Source organism: Gracilinanus agilis, chromosome 5, assembly GCF_016433145.1.
Source record: "Gracilinanus agilis isolate LMUSP501 chromosome 5, AgileGrace, whole genome shotgun sequence".
NCBI classification, from domain to species: domain Eukaryota; kingdom Metazoa; phylum Chordata; class Mammalia; order Didelphimorphia; family Didelphidae; genus Gracilinanus; species Gracilinanus agilis.
In genome coordinates, this window is record NC_058134.1 from 263843683 (window position 1) to 263870895 (window position 27213).

Consider the following 27213-nt stretch of genomic DNA (forward strand, 5'->3'; position numbering starts at 1 on the left):
ATTGGCTGCTGATCCTGGCCTGGTACCCAGAACGATTTGAGTACTCCATCTTGTAAGGCAGGATACTGCTGACTGTGTCCTGGAGAGAGACAGCACTACAGTTGGGGAGGGAAAGGGAAGAAGCCTTGGAGGAAGAAGGCTCAGCACAAGGCTTTCAGAGGAGTGTGAAGCATGGATGTGCTGTCCAATAGATTGGCTCCCTGGGGCAAAGCCACAATGGCTCATGCTAGTTGTGTCTCAGTCAAGTATTGGATAAAGAAGAATAGTAATGGAGAAGTAAAATGACAAAAGAAAAGTTCAATAAAACATAGAGTAGGTAAAGCACCTTTGAAGGGACTGGGATAGTGTTACCTTAAAATGTGGCGAAAGGGATGTTCTCTTTGATTTGTTTTCCAGTACATAGGGTATAAATACTGGACCAAGCTTTTCTTTGGTATAATGAACTTCTGGATGAGGAAAGTCCTTCTCCCAATGTAGAAAAATACTTTCTCTGTACCATATTCCTAGGGAGTGGCCTGAAACACTGAGACTCAGGGAAATGATTCACTGACTCAGGGCTCACACACCTGTAGGTTGTTGAAACAGGACATAAACTGTCTTCATGGGTGCAAAGCCAGTTCTGTGTCCACTGTGTCATGCTGTCTTTCCATTAGCCACATAAAAATTTAAAATATGCTCATTCTACATTCTAATGAAGAGCTTATATTTTCATCTCTTGATCATGTCTCTGTTTCTGTTTATATCCAATTCTACCTGTATCTCAGTTTATTTTATCTCACTATGACTGTCCCTTTGTGTGTGTGTGTGTGTGTGTGTGTGTGTGTGAGAGAGAGAGAGAGAGAGAGAGAGAGAGAGAGAGAGAGAGAGAGATTTGGTGTGTCTGTCTATTGGTCTCTCTGTTTCTATCTCTCTGTCTTCATCTCTCTCATCTGTCTCAGTCTCTCTATCTTTCTATTTCTGTCTCTCTAAAACACACACACACACACACACATTCTATATTTATCTAAAGACAATCTGCTAATCTATGCTCCCCTAAAGCAACTAGTTATATTAATGGCTAAACTCAGTTCCTGAACAGCACAAGAGAGCAAGCTTTAGCAAATCAGACTTAAACTGTGTTACAATAAGAAGACTTCCTGAAATGAAATCCCATCGATATACTTGAGTAAGGATAGCTGACCTCCACTAAAGCCCTACTATCTTAATTTTTCTGTGAAGGCAAGCTTGCATTCCTAAAGGGTATGCCAGTGGGTGTGGGAGGCCAATAAGAGAAACAGAGTCTCAAACAGATATTTTTATCTGGACCCCATCGAAAGCTACTCTGCTAGTCAGAGCCAGACAGGATGGGCTATCTAAGATAAAAATCTTGACTCCTCTTTTGACCCCTTTTATGATCTACACCTTTTCTTATTGGAAAAGCATTATAGTCTTATTTTTTTTTAAACCCTTGTTCTTCGGTGTATTGTCTCATAGGTGGAAGATTGGTAAGGGTGGGCAATGCGGGTCAAGTGACTTGCCCAGGGTCACACAGCTGGGAAGTGGCTGAGGCCGGGTTTGAACCTAGGACCTCCTGTCTCTAGGCCTGACTCTCACTCCACTGAGCTACCCAGCTGCCCCCCATTATAGTCTTATTGGAAAACTTTAAGTCCTTAGCAAACCAACAGTTAAGAAGTTAACAATTTCTCTCCAAGACTAAAGACAGAAATTAAGCAAAAAGCTACCTGGGCTCTGAATCTGTTTCCAGACAACCAAAACCAAAAACTCAGGGGCTTCCCCACCTAGCAAAATATTCCCAGACTTAGCTTATTGATAATGAGGTGGCTAGAAATCAACTTTGTACTTTATCTTTACCTTGAAGCTTCTGAAGCCTCTTTGTATTATCTATGTTGAAACTACAATTCTGCGCAGCTGTGAAAATTCCTCTGTGCTTTTGGGTGAAAGGGAGTTTAAATTTCATATATAATAAGCTTGTGACTCAATAGCACTTTGGAGAAGCAGCTATGAGCTAACAGTCAGGATAATCCCCCACCTCTTTCTTTATCAACTAAGCAGTCCTTATCAGATTATCTGGAGATGAAGAAGTAGCTTTCAACAAGTGGGACATAAGCTCTAGAAGGTCCTCACAAGCTGGAAAGGTTTCGCATGTGGGACTAGAGACAGGCTACTTTCTTGCTGTCCAAGAACCAGAGAGATGCATCAGTTAAGCTCATCAGATAGATAGCTGGCTGAAGAGTAATGAATTCCTCATTCACAGTAGCTCTCAAAGACCACCTACTAAATCATCAAGAAGTCATGATTCATATCTGTGGCAAGTAGATGCCCATTTTGAGGAAATCAGAGATTCTTAAAGTACTAAAGTCAGGAAAGTAGAAATAGACCAAATGCCCTGAATTTTCAAAAACAAAATCCAGCCTCAACACTGCCCTCTTTAAGCTGCCCAAATAGCATTTGAGAGGTGTCAAATCTCATTTTCTTAATGGTGAATGCAACCTTTAAACCTGAATTTGGAGCCAAAAGCTAAACATGTTAAAATTCAAAGACAAAGGAGCAATTGTGATTTTAAGTATACACATAAAGCTCATTAATTTTTAGGAAAACACTTTAATGCCACCTGGAAACTGAGTAAAAGGAGAATATTAAATGCTTAACTACACTTCATCTTGTTCTATGATAATTTTTTCTTTATAAAAAATCAATTTCAGTTTTCCTGTCATTCAGTAGAATGTGACATCAGTGATAATTTATAGGTACATTCACATTGTATTTGTGGAATTTCATTGTTTAAATTAAATACAAATTCTAAGATGAACTTAAAACTATTTGTCTAAAACACTTTAATATTTGTCAGTAATAAAAGACTAAAATGAATATAGCAAATTAATGGCCTTTATCTTCATTCCTTGTTATAAATGTTTTAAAACATTAATTTATGTATATCAGCTTTATGGAATACATATTTTATATGACATAAGTTGAATTTAGAAATACAATATGTATGCCTCAAAACTTTATACTCAAGAGAAACTCAAAATGCTGAGTGCTCCAATGTTTGTCCCTAAACAAACCAATCTGTGCCTAGAAATTCAGTGAAATGAAAAATATTTAGGCTATTTAAACCATTAGAAAAAGATATAACTTTCCCATTGTTCTATCAATTTGGAAAGAAAGATAATTGGGTAATTGGGAAAACAAGTTTATGCCCATAAAGAGATTAAGAGGGTAAAGGCCTAGAAGAAGAATAACCACAAAGGTCCAGAAGAGACGATTCCTTAAACTAAAGAGGAAAAAAGAAATATTCTAGCCAGGGGCAAATGCAATTTAATAGAACCAAAGAGAGCTCCAGAGAAATACTATACTAATATTTAATAAATACAATCTCTAAAATGGGAAAATCCACCAATATCTAAATAGAGACTTTGCCAACAGCAACAACACATCAGTAAAGTTCCTACTGAATGAATTACAAGGTATACAAAAGGATATAAATCATAAAATCCAAAGGGAACACAGACTAACAGAATCTCAGAATTAGGAACCAGCTAATGTATCTCCTGACAGAACAAGAATCTCATCTAAAATCTCCTCAGACTGTGGCCCTTCAGCCATTATTTGAGATCTTTGGGAGTGGAGAGTCAGGAGAAGAGAAGGTGGATCTACCAAGTACTGAAGCAACCTATTCCATTTTGAGACAATTTTAATTTGGGGTAGGAAGTTTGTATTGAAATCTGCCTTCTGCAATGAAGTTCATCAATTAGGAAGGCTCTGAGATTTCTTAAAAAAAAACAGTCAAAGAGTCCTTATGTCAGGTAGGTAGATAATAGACAGATGGATAGATAATTATATGTTAGCTGTTTAGAAAAAGACAGGGAAGAAATAGCATTTATATAGTACCTATTATATACTAGTAAGTATCAGAGGTTGGATCTGAACTCAGATTTTCTTAATTCACACACCGATAGTTGTGTAACTCTGAGCAAGTAACAATCTGTCAACCTCAGTTTCCTCGATTGCAAAATGGGAATAATAACAGCACCAACTTCTCAGTGTTGTGAGGATCAAGTGAAATGATTTTTGTAAAGCATTTGTAGAGAATCAGGGCAATTAATGTAAAAGCAGCATTTGAGTTGGGTTGAATAAAACTGAATTCCAAGAAGTAGAAGTAAATTATATTCAAAGGGAGCAGCCAACTAAATAGAAATGGTAAGTTGAGGAGTCAAGACAGAGTACCAGGTATTTAGGAGCTGCTTATAGCTGAAATGTGATCCAGAAAAGGAGCTCAAAGAATGGTCAGTAATGTAGGAGGAGACCCAGGAAAGGACAGGTTCATAAGAGCCCAAGGAGAAGACAGCACATAGGAGGCAGGAGTAATCAGTAGTGTCAAATGATATGAAGAAATCAATAAGGATGAAGACTGAGAAAAGACCACTGGATGTGATAATTAAGAAACTTTTTCAAACCTTTGGAAAGAACACTTTCAACAAAATGGTGAAATTGGAAGCCAGATGACAACCAGTTTAGAAACAAGTGGAAAATGGGGGGAAAAATAATGAGTAGATGGCGGGGTTTTTTCCCCTTAGGAGGTTAGCATGAAAGGGAGAAAACCTGTCAGACTTTAGCCAGAGTGGATGGCAGGGTTAAAATTTTCTTGAAGGATGGGAGAGATCTAGGCATGCTGGCAGATAGCAGGGGAAGTCCCTAAGTGGAAATCTAATTGCAGGAAGCCAATAGATAAAGAGAGTCTGAAGTTTAGAGAGAGAAGGAATGATTAGAAGGCAAGCTCTCATAGGAGATAGGAGGAAAGGGGGATCAAAGACACAAATTAGAGGGATTAGTGTTAGCAAGAGGCCATCTCTTCTGAGATCAGAACAAAGAGGAAAAATGTGGAATGATGTTAAGGCAATTTGGGGTGTAGGAAATAAGATTAGACACATAAGGTGGGGCGAGAGCTTGACCAATACTATAAGCAATATGAATTGAAATGATCTGACAAAAGGATTGCTTTAGGGAAATTAATCTAGCAAACTGATGTAAGATGGTTTGGAGTGTCAAAGACTGACAGCAAGGGGAGACTATTAGAGCAAACCAAGTGTGATGAGATTTTGTATTAAAGAGGATGCTGGCAGTAAGAACAGTAAGAAATGTTGACTGTGAGAGCATCTGAGTAAGATTCAGCAGGTTATCAAGGGATTTTATCCACTTGGTAGTTGAAGGAGTAACAAGAATTAAAGTTTATTCCAAGGTTTTTAAGGGTAAACTAAACTAAGGAGTATAACTGGTGATGTCATTTAGAGAAACAGAGAAGGAGAGCTGGCTTGGGGGACAAGTTAAATAATGTGCTTTTAGATCAAGTGAATCAAAGGTAATGGTAGAGCATCTAATTAGAATGTGAGCTCCATGAGAGCAGGGATTATCTTGCTTTTTATTCTATTTGTACTTTCAACACTTAACATAGCTAAGATTTTAGCACAGAGTAATCAATAAATGGCTTCTCATTCCATTAAAAAACAAAAGCATCTTTGTATTAGAACTGAAATGGATAACAGAGATCACCTAAGCTAACATCATTTTATAGATGAGGCTAACGCAATAGTTTGGGCAAGCAAGTAAATATTATAATTGATCCACCAATATCTACTTTGCTAGGTGCTTTGCAGGTGTGGGCATGTATGGAGATGAATTGGTCGATTTTAAAGAAATACATGCTTCCCCAGTTTATGATCTAGAAAGAGAAGCTTATGATCTAGTTCAGGGTTCCTTAATTGTTTTGTGCCATAGACCCCTTTGGAGAGTCTGGTGAAGTTTATGTACTTTTCTCAGAATATTGTTTTTAAATCCATGAAATAAATTTGATTAAAAAGGAGAGCAATTATATTTAGATTGATATAAAAACATTCTTGAAAGTAAAAATATTCATGTTTGCTGATGCCTATTAAGTTCACAGTAATAATAGAGAAAACTAAAAAAAAGAACAACTAAAAATTCATGGGACAGCTAGTGGTTTGGTGGTTTGAGAGCCAAGCCTAGAGGTAGAAGGTCCTAGATTCAAATCTAGCTTTAGATGCTTCCTAGATGTGTGACATTGGGCAAGTTACTTAACCCCTATTGCCTAGTCCTTACTGCTGTTCTCACTTGGAACTTAGTATTAATTCTAGCATGGAAGATGAGAGTATTAAAAAAGCAGTAAATTCATGTATCCTGAGTTTAAAACCCTTAAAGTAGTTAAAGGGGTACAAACAGATCGATTGGTAGTTGGAAGAAAGAAGGGAGGAATGTGTCTAGGAATGCATTGAGAGGAAAGAAAACTAAATGGCATGTGATATGAGAACACAGGCATGTTATACTCTTTATATGAATACATATTTTCTATATATAGCAGAAAATAGAGCTTAAGTGTCCATAAATGGAAGTTATTACTTCTTATAGAAATTGTAGACAGACCTTTCCCCCATCTTTTCATATTAATTTTGGATTCTTTCAAATGTTGAAAAACATTAACCCCTTTGCTTGAGTTGCCATGGCCAAAAATATCTACAATCCAAGGATTAATTTATATAAGCTAATCCTTAAAGGAAAGTTAGGAAGATGCATACCCTTGAGATCCCTTTCTAGCCCCCACTAGGTGACTTACAAGGATGGCTAAGCCCTAGAAAAGAGCTTGTGATCTGTAAAAAAAAAAACAAAAAAAAACAAAAAAAACTTTCCATAGTGCAGTCAGCTCTATGCCCCAAAAAAGGCAGGAAAATAAGTGCCAGTGATACTACTTTGGGGTGGTTGTTTTAATGTTATGTGAGTGTGTGGTTTGCCCATTTCTTTATCCTTACATTTCACACGTGGACAGGTACACAGGAAAAGAACACACAGTTTTTTTTTGTTTTAAACAATACATTAAATAGTTGACTGTAAAACCCAAATCAAGATTCAGGTCAATATCTGACAGTAAGCACATTCACCACCCTGGAGTCCTATACAAGCCATACAATAGGGAACATTCACACTATGTACTGTATATCATGATTCCTCTTTAGTATCAACAACATATGTCATCTACTGCAAAGCCAAAATTCCATATGCACGCCATGAGTCTATTTGTTTTGGAATAGCTAAGCTTGATTTCTATAGGAACATCTTGGGTGGGTTTTTTATCATCCAGCTCACTGATTACCCAAAATAATCTTCACCACACATCCTCATGAGCAGATATACTTTAAACATTAGAAAAACAGTGGAATAAACTGGGTTAGATGACAGCATTGGCTGAAACTGCTCCATTCACCATCTTTCGGTTCTCTCTTCTCAATGATAGTATCCAAGTGGATTATGGCACATTTCATATTATCCAAGGTGTGACATATTCAGGTGAAAATACTGAGATGCAATTGCTCAGCTTATTGTCTCTACTGCTGTCACCAGCATCTCTGCTTCTTTATTGAAGGATATTATCCTGAGGGCACAACAACACTGATCTGGCACATCAATTAGTCATTTTACTTTTCATTAACTGTTGTAACCTCTGATCTTATAGAAGAAACATAAATATGCTTCAAATACTATAAGTCACTCTTAGTTATGACCACGAACATGTTGTCTAATTATTTATCTTGTTCTTGAATTGGCAGTCCCAGTAATGCTGAGAACCATCACCATATGTCATGCCTGTGTTCTCATATCGCATGTCATTTAGCTTGCTTTCTTCTTGAAGCATTCCTAGACACATTTCCTCCTTCTTTCTTCCACTACCAGTCAATCTGTTTGTACCACTTTAAAATTTTTAATCCCTTCCTTTCCAATTCCCTGAAATTATTCTTAATGTAGCCTTTACAAGCTAAGCTATAATAATCTTTAACAACCTTTTGGTTGACTTTTATTTTTAATCATTAGTTAATAAATAAGATCACAGATTTAGAATGGGATGAGTCCTTGGAGAGTATAGGTTCTTAGGATCAGAGAGGTCATCTGGCCCAACCCCATCATTGTACTGATAAAGAAGCTGAGATCCAAAGGGCCTTGCTCAAACTTTCTTAGGTATTAAGTGGCAAGCCAATCCAGCCTCAGATACTCATTAGCTGTGTGACACTGTGAAAGTCTCTTAACCTCTACTGCCTCAGTTTCCCATCTGTAAAATAGGAATAATAATAGCACCCACCTTGCAGGGTTGTCATGAGTTTTACATGAAATAATATTTGCAAAATAAAAAAGGGCTGAGCCTGACACAGTAGGTATTAAGTAAATGTTAACTATTATTATAATGATTATTATCTAGTCATCTTAAGAATATCAATATGAAAAACTAGACTTCGAATCAGGAAGATCTGGGTTCAAGTTCTACCTTTGCCATATATTATGTGACTAAGCAGTTCACATAAACTTTCAGCATGCCAGGTAAATATCCAAGGCTATGCTTCAGAAAATATGCAGATCTACACTGGTGGCAAGAGATTCTTCAGTCAGTCATTCAATAAGGGTTCATTTGCTATGTGCCAGGCCCTTTGCCAAGAAAAGAAACAAGGAACCCTCTAGGAACTCACATTCTAATGGGAGAAAAAATGTATAAAGAAACAGGTAGAAATAAGGCAGATATGGAGTAGAATAGAAAGTCATTTGAAGGGCAGCTAGGGGAAGCAGGAAAGAAGGCTCGTTCCTTCACTAGGAGTTCTCTTGACCAATGAAATCAAGGCCTGGACAATAATAAGAATATTTAAACTAATTTTATCTGCATCTTAATAAGAAAAGTTCCTGTAGACATAACAATCCAGCAGAGAGCAAACATATGAACTGACCAACTTCTAGAAGTTACTAACATGGACTGATAAAAGACTAATTTATTTTAATGCTATTTATCATCTGTGACCTTAACACATATGGAATGCACCCATTAGCCTCTGATGTCCAATTCTCAGTAACTTGGTGAATATAATTATTAGTAGAATAATTTGTTCTATGTAGCATTAGCTAATTAGAGCAGAGGTCAATTTATTGGATAAAATTTAGCTCATCAAAAATGCTATTCTTTCTCCAAATAACTTTCTCTCCAGATCAAAGTCATGACAAAGTAACTGCGATCATTCCATTTTTTAGAGGTGCAATATCACTTGAATAATATAACATATTCCTCAAGGAAAAACTAACAAGTTGTTTTATTTTTTGAAAAATGTAGTCCATCCCTATTTGAGAGGGCAGCAGGGTGGCAGTGGAGAAAGCACCAGATCCAAACTCAGGAACACTCATCTTCCTGAGTTAAAATCTTGTCTCAGACACTTAATAGCTATATGACTCTGGACATGTCACTTAACCTTGTCTGCCTCAGTTACCTCATCTGTGAAATGAGTTGGGGAAAGAAATGGCAAGCCCTTCCATTATTTTTCAATGAAAACCCTACAAAGGGGTCACAAAGAGTAGCAAAGAACTGAAAACAAACAATGACAATAACATTTGAGAGGCTGTGTAGTACAATAAAGTACTGGATTTCAGGATGGAGGATTTGAATTTCCATCTTTCCCTCTTGTTTATTAATAGTAGTCCTTTAGCAAACCATTTTCCAGACCTCAGCTTTCTCATATGTAAAATGAAAAAGCTGGTGAACAAGATCATGTCTACAGTCTCTTTGGTCTCTAACATCTCTTAGATCATCAGGAAAAATATACAAATACACCTTAGGCTTACAACAGGACTTACAATAGTAATATGTTTTTAAAAGAAACCAAAACACTATCCAGAATGATGAACCAAGACAGAACTGGGATTTCAACTCTTAATCTATTTGTAATGTACAAGGAAACACAAGGATCATTTATGAATGGGCTCAGCTTCTCTTTTCAAAGCTTTATACAGAATATCTATCTCTTAAGTGAATTCCATTTGCCCATTAATTTTCCTTAGAGAACTGAAGCTCTGAAAAAATTTTTGAGACCTAGATATAAATAATTACACTTGGGAATGAAACAACCTTTTTTTAACACATGTTTAAAGAAAAAGAATTTAACTTTCAGACTAAGCATGAACAATAGCATTGACAATAATGATCATGTCAAAACTCATAGCAAGGAAAAAAATAATTCAGCCATTCTTATACTAAAGAAGATAAAGATTGTAAGAGAGTGAGCATATAATTTGTCATTGAAAGCCTTCAATTAATTTTATTTTTTATATCAATTTACATCCATCTATACATACAAAGAAAAATGTGTATAGGTATATATGTGTGTATAAAAATTTAAATATGTAAACATACATACATGTATGTATATTATGTGTGTTTCTAGGTATCGTTTATGTGTACATATACACACATGCATGAGGATATATGTAGAACAGTAGGGTGTGTGGGTTGGAGTCAGGATGACCTAAATTCAGCTTCTGCCCCAGAACTCAAGTATCAGTATAACTCTGAGCAAGTCACTTATCCTCTTGACCTCAGTTTCTTCATTTGTAAAATGGCAATCATAATACTACTTTTTACTTTCCAAAAGATAACATATGTAAAGCACATTAGTCAACACTAAAGCAACACTAAATAAATGCTAGCTTTTATTATTATTTATTTGGAACAAAATTATTTGAAGCTTAGTTTACTCTCTACTTATTAAGAGTTCATGTGGCAAGTGGCATAGTGGATAGAAAGTGTTAATCTGGGAGGTATTAGTGCATATCCAGATTCTGACAGGTCTTGTGATCCTGAATAAGTCACAACCTCTTGATCTCAGTTTCTTCATTTAAAATAGTTATGATAATAGTGCTCACTTTCCAGAGTTATTGTAAAGATCGAAAGAGATAGCATATGTAAAGTGTTTTGCCAACCTTAAATAAATGGTAGCTATTTTTAGTTATGTCGGACAAAGTGGATTAAAGCTTATTCTGTAGTTGTTCAGTTATGTTTGACGGTCTCTGACCCCGTGGATCATACCCCATAGCACACCAGATTGTTCTATCCTCCACTATCTCTCAAAGTCTGTCCAAGTTCATATACATTGTTTTTATGACACTATCTCTACATCTAATCCTCTGCCATCACCTTCTTCTTCTGCCTTCAATCTTTCACAACAACAGGGTCTTTTCCATTGAATCCTGTCATCTCATTGTGTGGCCAAAGTATTTCAGCTTGAGTATTTGATCTTCTAATGAACAGTCTGAATAAATGTCTTTAAGTATTGACAGATTTGACCTCTTCGCTGCCCAAATATCTCTCAAAAGATCTCCAGCACCACAATTTATAAAGTGTCAATTTCTGTGGCATTCAGCCTTCCTTATAATCTAACTTTCTCAGCCATGCATTGCTACTGGAAAAACCATAGCTCTGACTATATGACTTTTATCAGCAAGATGATGTCTCTGCTTCTTAAAACACTGTCCAGATTTGCCATAGCTTTCCTTCCAAGGAGCAAGCATCTTTTAATTTCATGGCTGCAGTTGCAATCTGTTGTTATCTTTGAGCCCCAGAGTAAAAAATCTGACAATTCTGCCATTTCTTCTCCCTCTATTTGTCAGGAAATGATGTGACCAATTACCAAGATTTACCAGTTACCAAGTTTTTTTTTGATGTGAAGCTTTAAGCCAGCATTTGTACTTTCCTCTTTTACCTTCCTTAAGAGGTTTCTTAATTCTTCACTTTCTGCCATCAAAAAGCATCAGGTGCAAGATTCATAATAAATTACTAAAAGGGAAATTTGGAATTTTTAAGATATATTGTTAACCTTTTTTTGTAGCTGATTCCTACCATGTTCTTCTCTTTCAGAAAATGCCTACTTGGATGACACTAAAAGAAATTAAATAGTGAGTTGGATTAGCCTTGACTCTGAGCCAGTATGCTATTCTTATACTATTGTTACAGAATACTACTGAAAGGCAAAATTAATGCATCACCAAGAATTCCAATAGTATTAATCATTTCCCATAGCCTGACTGGCAAAAATGTTTACTAAGTGCTGTTGACTATTCTTATCATAGAAAAACAATGGCTAAAGTTAAAGTGAGCAAAGCTCTTCAATGGACTTAGATTCCACAATATTTGGGATTCAAGTTTCAATGTCATTCTTTTACAATTTTTAACTTTGTGATCACTTGTATATCATGACCTCCTTAGAGATCATATCTGATTAAGTAGCATTGAAATATCATCTTACAAGTACCTTTGGATGGGAAAAAGTTATGATACCCAGACAGACATAAGGACTAAAATGACGACACCTTTCCTATAAATGGAGGTTGGACCCACTGTCAAATGGGGCAAGTAGGTACCCCATTAACATCTTTGTTAGGGATGGACACTGAACTGTGAATTCACTGATATAGGGATCAAGCACACAAGGAAATTCTCTCTATCAATGCCAGTCATCACTTTTTCCGCAACTTACAGAAACAGAGACTTGACTGAGGCACTAAGAGGTAAAGATACTTGCACGAGATGGCACAGGCAGGATGTTTCTAAAGCAAGTCTTGAAGCCCTCCACAGTCATTAAGCTGGACCTCCATTTCCTATACCACACTGCCTCTCTAACATGTTAAACAATGACAAGGTCTGTATGTTGTGCTCTGGTCAGCCACTTTATTCTCAGTCTCTTGGTTTGTTGTTACAAACCCCAAAGGGTCTTTGTATTGATTATTGCAAGATATTCCAACACATGCTATAGGGATAGTAGAGGTATCACCCAAGCTTGGCATTGTGCCTAATATTATTGACACACCATGATGGGGATTGCCACTTTCAATCTTTGTAATAGCTGATACTAAGTATACGCATACGTAAGTTATCCTTCAGTAATTTTTCTCTCTTGTTCAGTCATTCACTCTGTGAACCCATTTGAGATTTTCTTAGATGAGATACTGGAGTGGTTTGCTTTTTCATTCTTCAATTCATTTTACAGATGAAGAAAGAGATGCCATCAGGGTTAAGTGAGTTGCCCAACATCACACAGTTAGTAAGTGACTGGAGGCTAGATTTGAATCCAGGAAAATAAGTCCTTCTGACTCCAGGCTAGCTGCCCATATACATAAGTACTGTAATGTAATTATAACTAATATGGCTTCACTGCTATGACTTTTTGTACTTTTTCTAACCTAATTTTCTGTTAATACATTAGCACCTAAGTAGCGAAATTGAATAAATTCACAAATTTGTACAAGGACAGGAAAAAATGGCAAGCAGGATCAGCTCAAAGATGATTCATCTAAGGGGTTAAATTTTTAATACACGTAAAAACTTAGAGACAAAAGATAAATGGGCATTCCATCGGGAATAAAGTATTTCTGCAGAGGACTGTGTATAGGTTTGGACTATGTCAAGGCCTTTCCCTCTGCATATCCTTAAGAACCTCAAAATAAACCAATAAATTGGCAGTATTAGACATTTTGCAAGAGAAGAAAATTCTCACTGAACCTTGAGCTTAACATCAATGCAAGGGCAACCTGTCTCACATTTTTCAATACTGCAGAACAAATTAACCCATTTCATTCTGTATTAAGAGATATTTCCAAGGCAAAAAAAAGTCCTCAAATTCCCCAAATGCCATGTAACACAAGAGAAATTCACTTAAAAATAATACCAAGTCAAAGAATTCATTAAGAAATATGAAATTTCAAACTTTTAAAAGTTTAGGGTCCTATGCAACTCTTTGGTTCACTTCACTTCATCTCTACCTCTTGGCTTCACTGTCTTCCTTCAAGTCTCAGATAAAGGCTCATCTTCTGAATGAAGCCTCTCTTCCCCCACTTTAATACTATTCCTTTCTCTCTTAGATGATCTCCAATTTATTCTGTATATATATATATATATATATATATGTATATATATATATATGTGGGTTGCACGTCACCTTCTCCATTAGACTGGGAACTCCTTGAGGGCAGGAACAGTCTTTTGCCTTTTTTTTTTTTGGTATCCTTAGCCCTTAGGAATGTCTGGCACACAGTAGGCACTTAATAAATGCCAGTTAACTGACTTCAATAAACATTTAATAATTTTCTACAATAACTGAAATTTATTAACAACCTTCAGTTAAAAAAAGTCATTATGACAATAAGAAAACATTGTGTTCCTACTTCTCTTCCATGTGGTAATTTATTAAAAAGAGATCACTTGTGTAAAAACTTATGTTTTATGGCCTTTCCATTTCCATTTGCTAAAATCATTGATGAAGGTAAAAATCCTTAAAAATAAGGAATCTTGAGAACTGATGTTTAAATTGAATCTTGATACAAACTTGTTTCTTATTCTTTACCGAAGAGAGTATGTTCTTATATATTTATTTGTTGTCGTAGCTGTTCAGTTGTGTCAGTCACATCTGACTCTTAATGACCCGGGTGGGATTTTCTTGGCAGAGATACTGAAGTGGTTTGCCATTTCCTTCTCCAACTCATTTTACAGATGAGGAACTGAGGCAAACAGACAAATGAACTGGGCAGATTTGTCCAGGGTCACAAAGCTAAAAAGTGACTAAGGCCAGATTTCAACTCGGGGGAAAATAAATCTTGCTGACTTCAGGCCAGGCACTCTATCCACTGTGCCACCTAGCTGCCCACTATGCATTTATATGTTGTACTAAATCTTTAAAAGAAAGAACATTGATCAATGGTCAATTGAGTAGTGTGCCTCCACTAACACTTTTGTTCTTTGCCTACAAAGGGGTTGATGTCCTCCAGAAGATGCTTGCGTATCAGAAAAATGGTTTCGAAAAATCTGTGCAACAATTACTTTGGGGGAAGGAGAAAAGAAAGAAAATGTGCACTTGGATTACCAGGCTCGATGACCATTGCAATGATATATTGGCATATCCCAATAACACTGTCCATTAATTCAATGAAAAAAGGCATCTGATGAAGAACAGAGGCATCACCCACAAATTAACTAATATCTGTTCACATTACCTAGTTCATGGACGTTAGCCATAATAAACTAACATCCAACTAGAAATAACTTCTCTATGTGGGCACACATATCTCCTTTCATATTTCATAATATTCATGAGCTGTGGAGTTCTGCACTGAATATTTTCCCCAAAATTAGAGTAAAATATTGAAAAACAGATGAGATTTAAATGCTCACCCAGCAGTCAAATTTGTTACTGGATCTGCCTCTTATACCACATTAATCAAATATATTGCAGCATTTCTGAATCACGAGCAGTGATATCGAAGCATCTACATTCTTTCAAGATATCCTCCATTTTGAGGTGGAAAACAGAGGGAGGTAAACCATGGCTTGAGAGTCACAAATAGTGAAATGCTTTGGGAAAGGGAACGAGAATAAACATTTATTAAGCACTTGCTATTTGCCAGACACTCTACTAAGCTTTGTGGTCAGCAAAGTAGAGTAGTGGCTATAGCACTGGACTTGAAATTAAGAAGACATCTTCATGAGTTCAAATCCAGCCCCAGTTACTTAGCAGCATTGTGACCCTGGGCAAGTCACTTAACCCTTTTTGCCTTGGATTCCTCATCTGTAAAATGAGCTGGAGAAGGAAATGACAAACCATCTCAGTATCTCTGCCAAGAAAACCCCAAATGGGGTCACAGAGAGTCAGGTACAACTGAAATGACAGAACAACAATATCCTATGCCCTTTATGCATACTTTCTCATTTGAGTGCTATGGGAAATAATGTTTCCCCTTAGTGAAAAATTTCAAGCAAATGTTGAATGACTAGTTGATGGGCAAATTGTAGAAGGAATTTTTTGATCCAATAGGTTTTGGAATATCTGACCTCTGAGGTACTTTGTAATTTTGAATCTCAGAGTTCATGATTACACGAAATCCTGGCATTAGCAAACCTTTATAGAAATCAAAACTCTGTTGATGTTTTTAAACTCTTAATTTTCCTCTTAGACCCATTACTGTGTATTAGTTCTAAGGCAGAAGAGCGGTAAGGGCTAGGTGATGGGGATTAAATGGTCACACAGGGTCACACAGGTAGAAAGTGTCTGAGGCCAGATTTGAACCCAGGATGGACATCCTGTCTCTAGGTCTGGCTCTCAATCTGCTGAGCCACCCAGCTGTCCACTCTAGTTGACTTTTTTTTTTTTAATTCTTAATTTTCCTCTTAGAATCAACACTATGTGTTGGTTCCAAGGTAGAAAGAAGATTGGTAAGCAGTAGGCAATGGGAGTTAAGTGACTTGTCCAGGGTGACACAGCTTGGAAGTGTCTGAGGCCAGATTTGAACCTAGGACCTGCCATCTCTAGGCCTGGCTCTCAATCCACTGAGCTACCCAGCTGCCCTCTCTAGTTGACTTTTAAAGATGTGCAGCAAAACAAATGAATTAAAAGGACATTACTTTCCCCCCTCTTCCTTGCTAGGATTCCATCTCTCAAGAACCCTTACTGCTTTGTTTAGAAAAATTAAACGAGATATATTTCCACCTAGGCTGGTAAAAGAACCATCTCAAGTAAGAAAATACCCTATCTAGACACTTTAAAAAATTCCAATGGCTTTCTCAACTTTTAACATAAATTTTTTTTAAACTTTAATTCTCTAATCATTTTACTGAGATGCTTGTTACATTTTAAGAGTCCATTTCAGTTAGAGAACATTAAAAATATCCTGAATCTAATAGCAGAACTCATTTTTACTATTTTAGTCTTGCCAGCGAGATAGGCAATTGAGAACATTTGTCAAGGTTTGAGGCAATCCATTTTGAGATGCTCCAAGTATTTAGCATAATGAGGTTTAGTTTAATGATTCCCCATTAATAGTTATCTTTATGCCCAGGTATATGTTCTCACAAAGGATTTCAAAGGAAGCTGCTCGCGTGAAGAAATTCTTCAAGGCTCCCTCCACGGCTTGCCAAAATCATTGGCACTGTTTGCTCTCGGAGCTCAGTAGCTTTCTCGTTCCCTTAATGCAAGATAGTCCCCATGTTTACTGAGTGTATTTACCGTAGAACTCCATTATCTCGCTGCTCCTCCGTGGCAAGGGTGACACCCACATTAGAGACTTTGCCTGTTATGGCAAGATAATAACCACAATAGCTGACATTTGGAGTCGGCTTCAAAGTTTCCAAAGTGCTTCAGATACATTAACTCATTTGAGCCCCGGAGCTGTCCTCTGAGGTGGGTACCCCAGGCTTTATCACCTTACCCTTCACAGGAGTGACACCGGGGCTGAGAGAACCATCCTGGAGCCCTTCCTTCCTGACTGCCCAGCCCCGCATCCCAGCCGCTGGAGAATGGGACCCGGCCCACACTTTCACAGAACCGAATGACTTAAACCTGGAAATTTACAATATCTCATTTTGTCACGAGGGAACGCTAGCCGGGCGTCGAGATGAACGTGACTGAGGCTGTTAAAACGTCGTAAATAAAGGGTTTCTTTTTTTCTGAGGGGAAAAAGAAAGGATTTCATATGACTGCTGTGACTGCCATCAGTAAGAGTCGGCATCTTGACCTCTCCAATAAAGTTGTCACCAAAGCCAACTCTGATAAAATAAAGGCAAGCGAAAAGGCCATTCGCCCTCCGAAATGTCCTCTTAGCCCTGAACGTGTGGAAGCTACAGAGGAAGCCCGTGACACTTGGGGGTGATGAATGAAATCCATTCTTTTCTCCTATTGTTGGAGAAGGCTGCCTCTGCTGCCGTGGAGTTCATCTTGTCGGGAGAGATAGAAATCGATTTCATGTGATCAAATCTAGATGCAAAGGCCACCGCGATGATTTGGTAGTCCGTACACAAGTGGTGGAGAAGCTGGAAAGATCATGTCATGCTTGATTTGAACACATTCTAAGAGCAATGCACAGAGAGGTCATAGGGAGCAATAGCTTTGCAGTTTCATTATTAGACTATGTATTGGAAGAAAACCTTTTTTCTTCTTCAAAGAGCTTTCACACACTATCTAAACCGAGAGTGGGGAGGGGGCACAGTGTATCAGAAATCAGACCACGAGTCCGGAAGATCTGGGTTCAAATTTGACCTCAGACACTTCCTGGCTAAGGTTCTTAATCTTTCTGCCTCAGTTTCCTTTTGTGTAAAATGAGAAGAATAGCAGCAGCGACCTCTCAGAGTTGCTGTGAAGATCAAAATAATATAAAGTGCTTAGCACACATAGTAAACTGTATAGTATAGATTAGTAGACAAGTATAATTGTCATTTATAATGAGGTTGTATGTGTGTGATGGAGAGGGGTTCTATTGTTGTTGTTGCTGTTCTAGATCTGTGATTTCATCAGTTAGAAACTTCCATTGTAGAAACTCTCCCTACCAATGGAGTTTGGTAATTTAAGGTAAAAATAAATAAATAAATAAATCACCCCAGTCACTGAAAGATTGAATTAAGTACCCAGGGCTACACGGTTGATATGGGTCAGAGTAAGATGAACATAATTCTTCTTCTTTTTATTATTATAGTTTTTTATTTCATGTTCTTACTCTCCTCTCCACCCCCTATAACTGACACGTATTTCCACTGGTTTCTTTATGTGTCATCAATTAAGACCGATTTCCATATTATTGATAATTGCACTAGGGTGATCCCTTAGAGCAGGGGTCAGCAATGTGTGGCTCTCCAGCCATATCTGGCTCCACCTCCTGACAGGCCAGTCGGGGAAGAGCCCCAGGATGTGCCCCAGGGGGCCCTACAGCCCCGCCCCATATTCCAGAGCCTTTGGCCTCCATCCTCCTCCTTCTGCAGGCTTTTATGGCTCTCAAGGCCAAAAAGGTTGCCAACCGTTGGTAGAGTCTACATCCCAAATCATGTCCACATCAACTCATGGAACACAACACGATTCTCCTTAACTCTGAGGCCAGGTCTCTAATCCCCAAACCACATTCCCTTCCCGTCCCTACTGAGCACAAGTGGAAAAAATGAGCCAGACATGTTAAGTGACTTACCTAAAGTAATACAGCAAGTTAATGACTGACAAGGGACATGAACCCCATCTCTATATTTTATGTCTAATGCCATTCCCCTCTGCAGTGCTGCTTGTCTATAAAAGAGTAAAACTGAAAAGAAAAAATGCTAAAGGGATCTATTAACTCAAGAAATTAATTTGCTGCAAGGTTGGTATACTGGCACCAATAGAATTAGTAGAATTCAAGAGATTTGGGGTCCAGTTTTATTTGCTATTAATTTGCTCTATAACCTTGGGAAAATCATTCATCCTCTCTAAATCTGGTTCCTTATCTGCAAAGTGGGGATAATAATACCTTGACTGCCTAACCCACAAAGTCGTTATGAAGAAAGTGATTTGTAAGCTAAACACTGCCATCTCTGAGTTCCAGAGTGCTATGTTTTGACCTTCTTATATGAAGATCAAATGAGATCAAGCATATAAGACTCAGCATTATATAAATGTCAACTACTATTATTATTCTACTCAATAACTAGTAAAGTCTTAGGCAAGTCACTCCCTCTTCATGGCCTGTTTCCACTATGGACTACATGTTCTATAAAGGCCCCTTCTCATGATAACTCCTGTGATTCGATGTTCATTCGAATCATGAGTTGAGACATCCATTTTCCTTTTGTTTTCCTTTTTCTTTTTCATCATATAAAATACATTTCCATGTTGCTCATTGCTGTAAGTGAATAATCATATAAAAGCTAACCCCCCAAAACAGCAACTCAAATAAGCAGGTGAAGAATTGTATGCTTTCATCTGCATTCTGACCTCGAGAGACATCCAATTTTGCATCGATAGAATGAGGAGTTGGCTTAATGAAGCCCTTCTAGGTTTAAGTTTCCTATTCTACATATATAATGACAAAAGTGAATATTTCCATCTGAAAAACTGATGCTACTTTGGGAAGCCTTAGCCCAGTGTTTATTGGTTATGGAGTCAGAGTATGAGAAGGTGGTAGCATAAAATGGGGCAAGATTTTCATTAATAATTTTGGGGCTCTTCCATGACTCTAAGGCAGGATTTGATAGATAGACTGTCCAGAAAACTGAAATTCTATAAATTCAGATATCTGAGAATCATGAAATCATGACTTTAAAGGTAGAAAGAGGCCAGCTCTCTAAATTCCCACATTCTAGGCAGCAGTCTATGTTTTGATAACATTATTTGAGGTTCAACTAAAATAAGGCTAAATAACCCCCTACAGAGTAACTTTTGGTCCATGTTACATGAGTATGGATTAGTGCTGACACAGCTGTCATTCATTCTTCCTTCTAGCCTGTTCCTCATGCTGTATTGCTGATATATTATGAAAAATTGTGTTGGTATATCCTAAGTGTATGTCATACCACATCCTGCTTGTTTCAATTTAGCTGGTATGTTCTAGTAGCTTATTTTCCATGAGAAAAAAATAAATGCATAGAAAACAACTTGCTTAAGGACTTTTCAGATAGTTTTATATCTCTAAAAAAGCAAAATCAGAGATTAGGAAATCCAACAACCTCTGGACTTCATTAAAGACAAAACCAGCACCCAAAACAATAAACATTAAGAGCTTGCTATATTCCAGGCACTGTGCTAAGTGCTTGAGTCATAAAGGAAAAATTGAAATAGTTTTTCCCCTCAAGGAGCTTACATTCAATCAAGTAGGAGATGCAACATTTGCATATACAGACATATACAAAACTGACATAATTTTGGAGAGGTCAATAGCAGCTAAAGGGATCAGGAAAGATTTCATGTCAAAAGTGGTACTTGAGCTGAACCTTAAAAAAAAAAGCTGTGATTCTAAGAGGTAGCTCTAAGAAGGCAATGATTTCCAGATATGGAGAAGTTTGGAAATGAAATATTTATGAAGCACAAAATGAAAACCAGTTTGGCTTGAGCATAGCGTAAGTAAAAAGGAGTAAAGTATTAAAAGATTGGGAAGATTGAAAGGGAATCAGTTGTGAACTGCTTCAGATATCCACAAGGGAAGATAAAATTGGTCTTACAGGTAATAGGGAACCATGAGAGTTTATTAAGGGAGGGAGGAATGCCATGGTCAGACATGTAGTTCTGCAAGTCATTTTGTCAGTAATATGAAAGATGATTCAGGACAGGGAAAAACTAGAAACAAAAAGATAAATTAGGAGAGTATTCCAATAATTCAGACAAAGGGGAATGAGATCTGGAGATAGGATGGTAGCCATAGGATGAGAGTGAAGGAGATTCATATAAGAAATATTATGGCAAGACATACAAATAAGAATGCCTCCAATTCTACATATTTTGTCTGCTTTCTACTAGTTTTGTAATTTATGATGATGGATCATATCTTTTCAGTTGTTATTTTTATAATTTAAAAACACTATGAATATTTGTAGCACTGGGATTTTGCATTTCTTCCTATATAAATACTAGTTCAATTTCTGGGATTTAACTCCTTCTACTTTGGTCACCCCGAGGGTTTTCATCTCTCTAATGCATCCTGTCTCTTATTAAATACAAAGCTTTCAGTCGTGCCAATTACGTGGCATGTCCGTTTCCAATTAAATTCTCCAAATGCATTTCTCCATAAGACCTAAATTTGTAGGTTCAATGAGTAGATATAAGAAGAATGAATGATTCAAGTTAAAATCTACCATGAGAACACTGAGAGTTATAGCCTATCACTAGACTAAAATCATCAAAAGTTAAAACACCACTGAATATATGATTCTTAGGATTAATTTTTCATTTAAAATGTATTTTTCATAATGATGAATAGACAGCCAGCTATGAGAACCCAAGAAGCCAAAGACCATGTCCTTCCTAATAAAGCAGCTTATTTCATAATGAAATCAAAACTTTGGAAATGATCCATGCATGATAAAAAATTAAGTGTGGTAGTTAAAAAAATAAAAAGGCTTACCTAGAAAGCAGCAGAAAGATACATTTCAAAAATACTTTTCATTTATTTAAATATTATCCTTTTCATTTCAAATGTTTCATAATAAGTAACACATTCTAACAAACAACTAGCTCTTTTTTCTTCAGAGTATTTTGTATCACTTAATTAATTTCTACATCATCACAAAGCAATCCATTAAAATAAAAGATCATACTTTTCTCAACAATATCTTCAACTCTGGCCTTACACTACTGAGCCACATGTCTTTATAAATATGGGGCCAAACGGTGCACGCAATAAATAAAAATCTGTATTTGAATTATATTGAGGCTATTGAGAAATTGTTTATATACCTATAATGTACAATAAGGTTTAGTTTAGCCAGTACATAATTAACATTTCTCTCTCATTAAGAATATATGTTGATTTCTATGAGAGAAATTCGTCCAGGAACAGTTCCAGATGTCCCCCTATTTTACCTTGGCACCATATCTTCAGCCAATCATATACTTATAATAATGCCATGTAATCAGATCATCAATGTTTTGGATAATTCAAAAGAGTTAAAATCATGATTGCATTCTTAGTGCACCTTATATTAATCCACAGAGGAGATCAAGCCAGTGCCATATTTGGAGGTCTAAGAAAATTTTGATATTTTATAAGCTTACAATAAAATTCTACTTAATATAAATTCATAGCTTGGTTCCCAAACAACTTCTATCTTGGATAGGCTTAATGCAAACTCAGTCACCTACATTTAATAAACTGGGGTAACTGTGACAGAATATGACAAACAGAGAGAAAATTCAGAGTTATTCAAAACACCCCCAAAATGTCATCCCTGACATGTCACAGAGATAGCACTGCTTAAGAAATGACACATTCCTAGCTCAGTTCCTTGGCACACTGATAAAGGGTTTAGGGCATAACTATATAGAGTAAGATATTAATAAATGCTATTTGGTAATGTAATCGCTTTTTTTTACAAATTCTTTTCAAAATATCACGTGTCTATAATAAAAAATGGTCAAAAAACTTCCACCGATTTTTCAATTACTTTCCTGTCTGATCTCATTTTAAAGAAAATATTTTAATTTTGTTTAAAGATCAGTTTATCCTTTTATATTTTATCAAACTAAATTTGACAAATAGTTTTCTTTCTCCAGCAACAAAATTTGAAATTTTGACTTAGAGAAATGTGTTCAGTCTTAGGATTTGGGTATTACAGATTTGACCTCATTTCTTTTATAGCAAGAAAGATAACCATCTTGGAATGTTGTCAAATGATTTTACACCTCCTGGTTTTGCTTTATTGGACATCTGATACTTGCATGCACCACTGGGCATTTTTTAGTCATCTCTGGCTATAATATAAACATAAGGCAACAGAAAATAGCCTTTCACCAGGACTTCCTAGTAGCATTTAAAAAACTGAGCTTACCATATTCCAGCCTGGGTAGAGGTAGTCAGTCCCAACAAATTCAAAATAGTGAGCAAAGCCTTCTTTCAGCCATACATCCTCCCACCAGACCGGAGTCACAAGGTCACCAAACCACTATAAGACAAATGCAATAGTCATGATGTCACTCTCACAACATTCCAGAAGCAGATATATAAGAATTAGATTGATTCAGCACTCAATTGAAATTGATGTAGTCATGCTGTCATCCCCTGCCCCTTAACCCTCCACCTACGAAGAAATGTAGAAACCTTCAACCACTGGAGAGAAAGATGCCTGATCACTGATTTTCTCAAGAAACCTAGTTTACGTGGAGAGCAGCATATTATGGTGAAGAGAGCACTTGACAGTAGGTTAGGTGGCATTGATTTTATTTCTAGCTCTGCCACACTCTCTTACCAGGCAAGTCACTTAAATTTCTTGGAAACAATCTTGGTTTTTTCATCTGTAAAATGAGGTGATTAGGCTAGGTAATCTGATGAGCCTTCTAGCAATAAAATTAGGATTATAATGTCATAATGGCATATTTATAAAGTGCTTAGCACAATGCCCAGCACACAGCAAATGCTTAAAAGTTTCTTCCATTTCACTTCATAAAATTAATGATTTAGAGCTAGAAGGGACACTATGCCAGTGCATCAGTACCTAGTAATAAGTAATCTTACTTATAGATCACATCAAGATTTAGAAAAAAACTATTTTTAATAATAGAAGTGGTATAGGATGGTGGATCTTGGATCTTGCTGGGCTTGGATCCAGGAAAGTCTGAAATTATATCCTACCTCTAAAACTGTGTGACCCTGGGAAAATCACTTAATCTTACTGTGCCTCCAACAATTCCCTGTAACATATCTAAGACATGCTGCTTGTGATCAGCACTGGTAGAGAAACAGCACACCAGAAATTCTCCATGCTGATTAAATAACAGATCCTTCATGGATTCCTTATGGCTCCCTCTGTTTAGTTGGGATATATTATTTTGAACCATTTTGAAGAAGAGGAAAATAATGTTCAGACACATGAAGTATTTGCCCAAGGCTAGGTAGCTAGAAACTCTAAAGTTATGGTTTGAGCTAAAGTCTCATGACTCCACATTCAACAATCCTCCTACAACACCATGAAGCCAGGGATTTGAGTAGCTCAGGTGATGTTGTATTTGCCCCATCATAAAAAGAAGCACCTGGACAAATAAAGGTCAAAGAAGACTTCTGACTACATGATCTTCTTAAAAGGGTCACTTTAAGAGGGTAGATGATTGCAAGAGGACATCACATTGTCTATATCCATTTGTTACTGAGTTTTTTATCCTTACCTTCTGTCTTAAGATAGATATTAATTATCTGTTTTCAGAAAGAAGAGCAATAAGGACTAGGCACTTAGAGTTAAATGACTTGCCCTGGGTCACACAGTTAAAAAGTGTCTGAGACCAGATTTGAACCTAGGACCTCCCAACTCCAAGCCTGATGCTTTATCAACTATGCTTCCTCACTGCTCCTTATGCCCATTTGTTATTAATTCAACAGATGGACATTAGCAAATAGAGATTAACTTTCCCACACTAGCATATTTCTTTATGATTCCTTAGAAGTTCAATTCATTTACATTTGGTTCAGACATGATCTATGGTATACCTTTTGAAAACATTCGGGCTCACAGAAAATAAAAGCTACTTGGGTGAAACATTTAAGATTTCAATTGTTCTTAACTAAGATCTGCAATTATTTGTTTTTAGAAAACTGCTTTTAGTGTGTTTTAAATAAATTCTGAAATGATATTGTAGGAAGCTTTCAAATTCCCTCTCTAATACTTATTAGTTGTGTGACCCAGGACAAGTCAGGTAGCTACTCTGTGCCTCAGACAACATCCTAGACTATAAAGTAAGTCACGGAAGAAGTGATAGTGCTATTTCCCATCTTGAGGGACCCTTACTAATTAAATCAGAGATATTTTTAGATATATCCACATCTCTATATCTCCGAATGCCTAAGGAGACACATGCCCAAATGTCTATGCCTAGAAGAATTTATCCATATCTCTGGGTCTATAGAGACATGGATCTAGGAGCATATCTCAGGAGAAGTATATCTCTTTCTGTCTCTAGAGAGACAGTTATATACATAGATGCAAAAATACATGCAAAATGGTAAGATCTTATAATAATCATCAGCCCTCTTAAACTGACCTTCATGCAAAGAGCATGTGATTAAAATTCTCCTTTGGCCTTGGATTTGTCAAGGTCTGCCCATGTGCTTCTTTATATGATGGGCAAAGTGCAACGTCTCCAGGGTTTTTACTTCATGATATCGGAGAAAGATTATTGGACTTAGAGTCAGGAGATTTGAGTTCAAATCAGGAGTTTAGAGTTACTAGCTATGTAGCCTTGGAAAAATCACTTCATGTGTGTTTGAGCCTTATTTTCCTCTTCTGAAAAAAAGTTATAATAATATATACATGTATATTATATATCTCCTTAGAGATATAGAGATAAATATTTTCATATATATGTATACATACATACAGACACACTGGCTTCTATTAAATAATATAGAATGCCAATAATGAGATTCATCCAAGAGAATAAAAAAGAAATAAAAGAAATATGAACTAATTTTTATCAGTGATTTACCATGATGTATATTAATGTATATTAATGCACATGAGTACCATACATTATTTCTTGGAATACTACATACCCTGCACTCTCCCCACCACCAAAAAAAAATGACTATCATTTGTAAAGAGACAGTCCATATCTGAGTAAGCGAAAGACTTCCTAAGTGGCACTGTGTTGGGAGAAAGGGAATAACAAATTGATTTGAGCAAGAGCAAATTTTGACACGCACCCAAAACTCAGCCTGCATCTCGGAGGCTTGCAATAAATCACTTTCGAGGCCTATCACTGTGCTTACCAGATATATATACCAATCAGGGTAATCAAAAGGAAGGAAAAGTAGGTTGGTAAAGAGCAGAGATTGAACTTGGTCTCCAAGGAGGTGTCTGGGCAGGACTGCCACTTCACTATCTAAACAAAGCTAAAGAAAGGCAGCTCGTTTATGGTATTTGATCAGAGCAATTTGCCGTATGTTTGTTTTGTGTTTGTAAAGTCAGCCAAGAAAAGGGCACGTCTTCTGGTAAAACAACATAGTGCTTTGCATGTAATTAAAGCAACTGATTTAATGAGATATTAGGTTGGCACCTAATCAAAATTCTTGATAAATCATCTGGAGTTTTCATTCATTTTACACGATGTACTTACTTACACCTAGCCCTCTTTTTTTTCTCATACCTGGTGGCATATTTCATGCACAATGACCATTGTGACATCCAGCAAATAGGAAATGGATGAAATACTGGGATCCAGGAGTATCCTTTGCTCCACAAACACACTTAGTCCCCAGTTCTCCATGGCAGCATATGGATGCTTAGGCACGGCTAAAAGATCTAGAAATAGAAAGGAAGAAAAAAAGAAGTTTTATTATACAAAGGTTCCTGAATTCAAAATCTATTTTTCTAGAAATATCCAGAGATCACAATGAGAGGGAATGATTGTTCTGAGCAGAATAGGATTTTTATAACACATATCATGTTCATATGATGGTAGGCACTTTCAGCCCATTTGTAGAAGTCAGTTCATCTCATTCATCAGCATATAGATACACACCTAAGGGCACAGGGACCTGGAAATACTAGTGCTGTACCTAAAAGATTCATCTTAATAAATTTTAACAAATCAAGCCTTCCTCATGAAGCAGCGATCCATGATGACAAATCTATAGGAAATACTGAAAGAAAATAGATTGTTTACTTAGGAGAACACTGAATTCTTCTTCCCTTCATAAAAGGGGCTTCACTTTTATGTAATACCATATGTACATTTTAAGACGTATTTCCTGGACGCTTGGGTTCTCTAGATCTGGCAGTGTCAGGAAATATATTGTATTCTTGGGCATGTTATGTAGCCTTTCTATATCTCAGCATCCTTCTCTATCATAAAGGGGTTGGTTAGAGTATCACTAAAAATCTATTCCAACACCAAAATTTGATCCTGTTTTTATATTTCTTCA

General features: G+C 36.8%; 1 protein-coding gene across 1 annotated transcript in view; it reads right to left on the reverse strand.

The window, feature by feature from the left end:
- TRHDE (thyrotropin releasing hormone degrading enzyme) overlaps window positions 1–27213 on the reverse strand; it is a 455256-nt gene that overhangs the window by 200407 nt on the left and 227636 nt on the right. Inside the window, exons 4-5 of the mRNA XM_044679190.1 lie at window positions 26436–26590; window positions 23132–23245 (exon numbers count right to left, since the gene is read on the reverse strand). Of these exons, the coding sequence (XP_044535125.1) occupies window positions 23132–23245; window positions 26436–26590 (269 nt within the window). The remainder of the gene's footprint in view (window positions 1–23131; window positions 23246–26435; window positions 26591–27213) is intronic.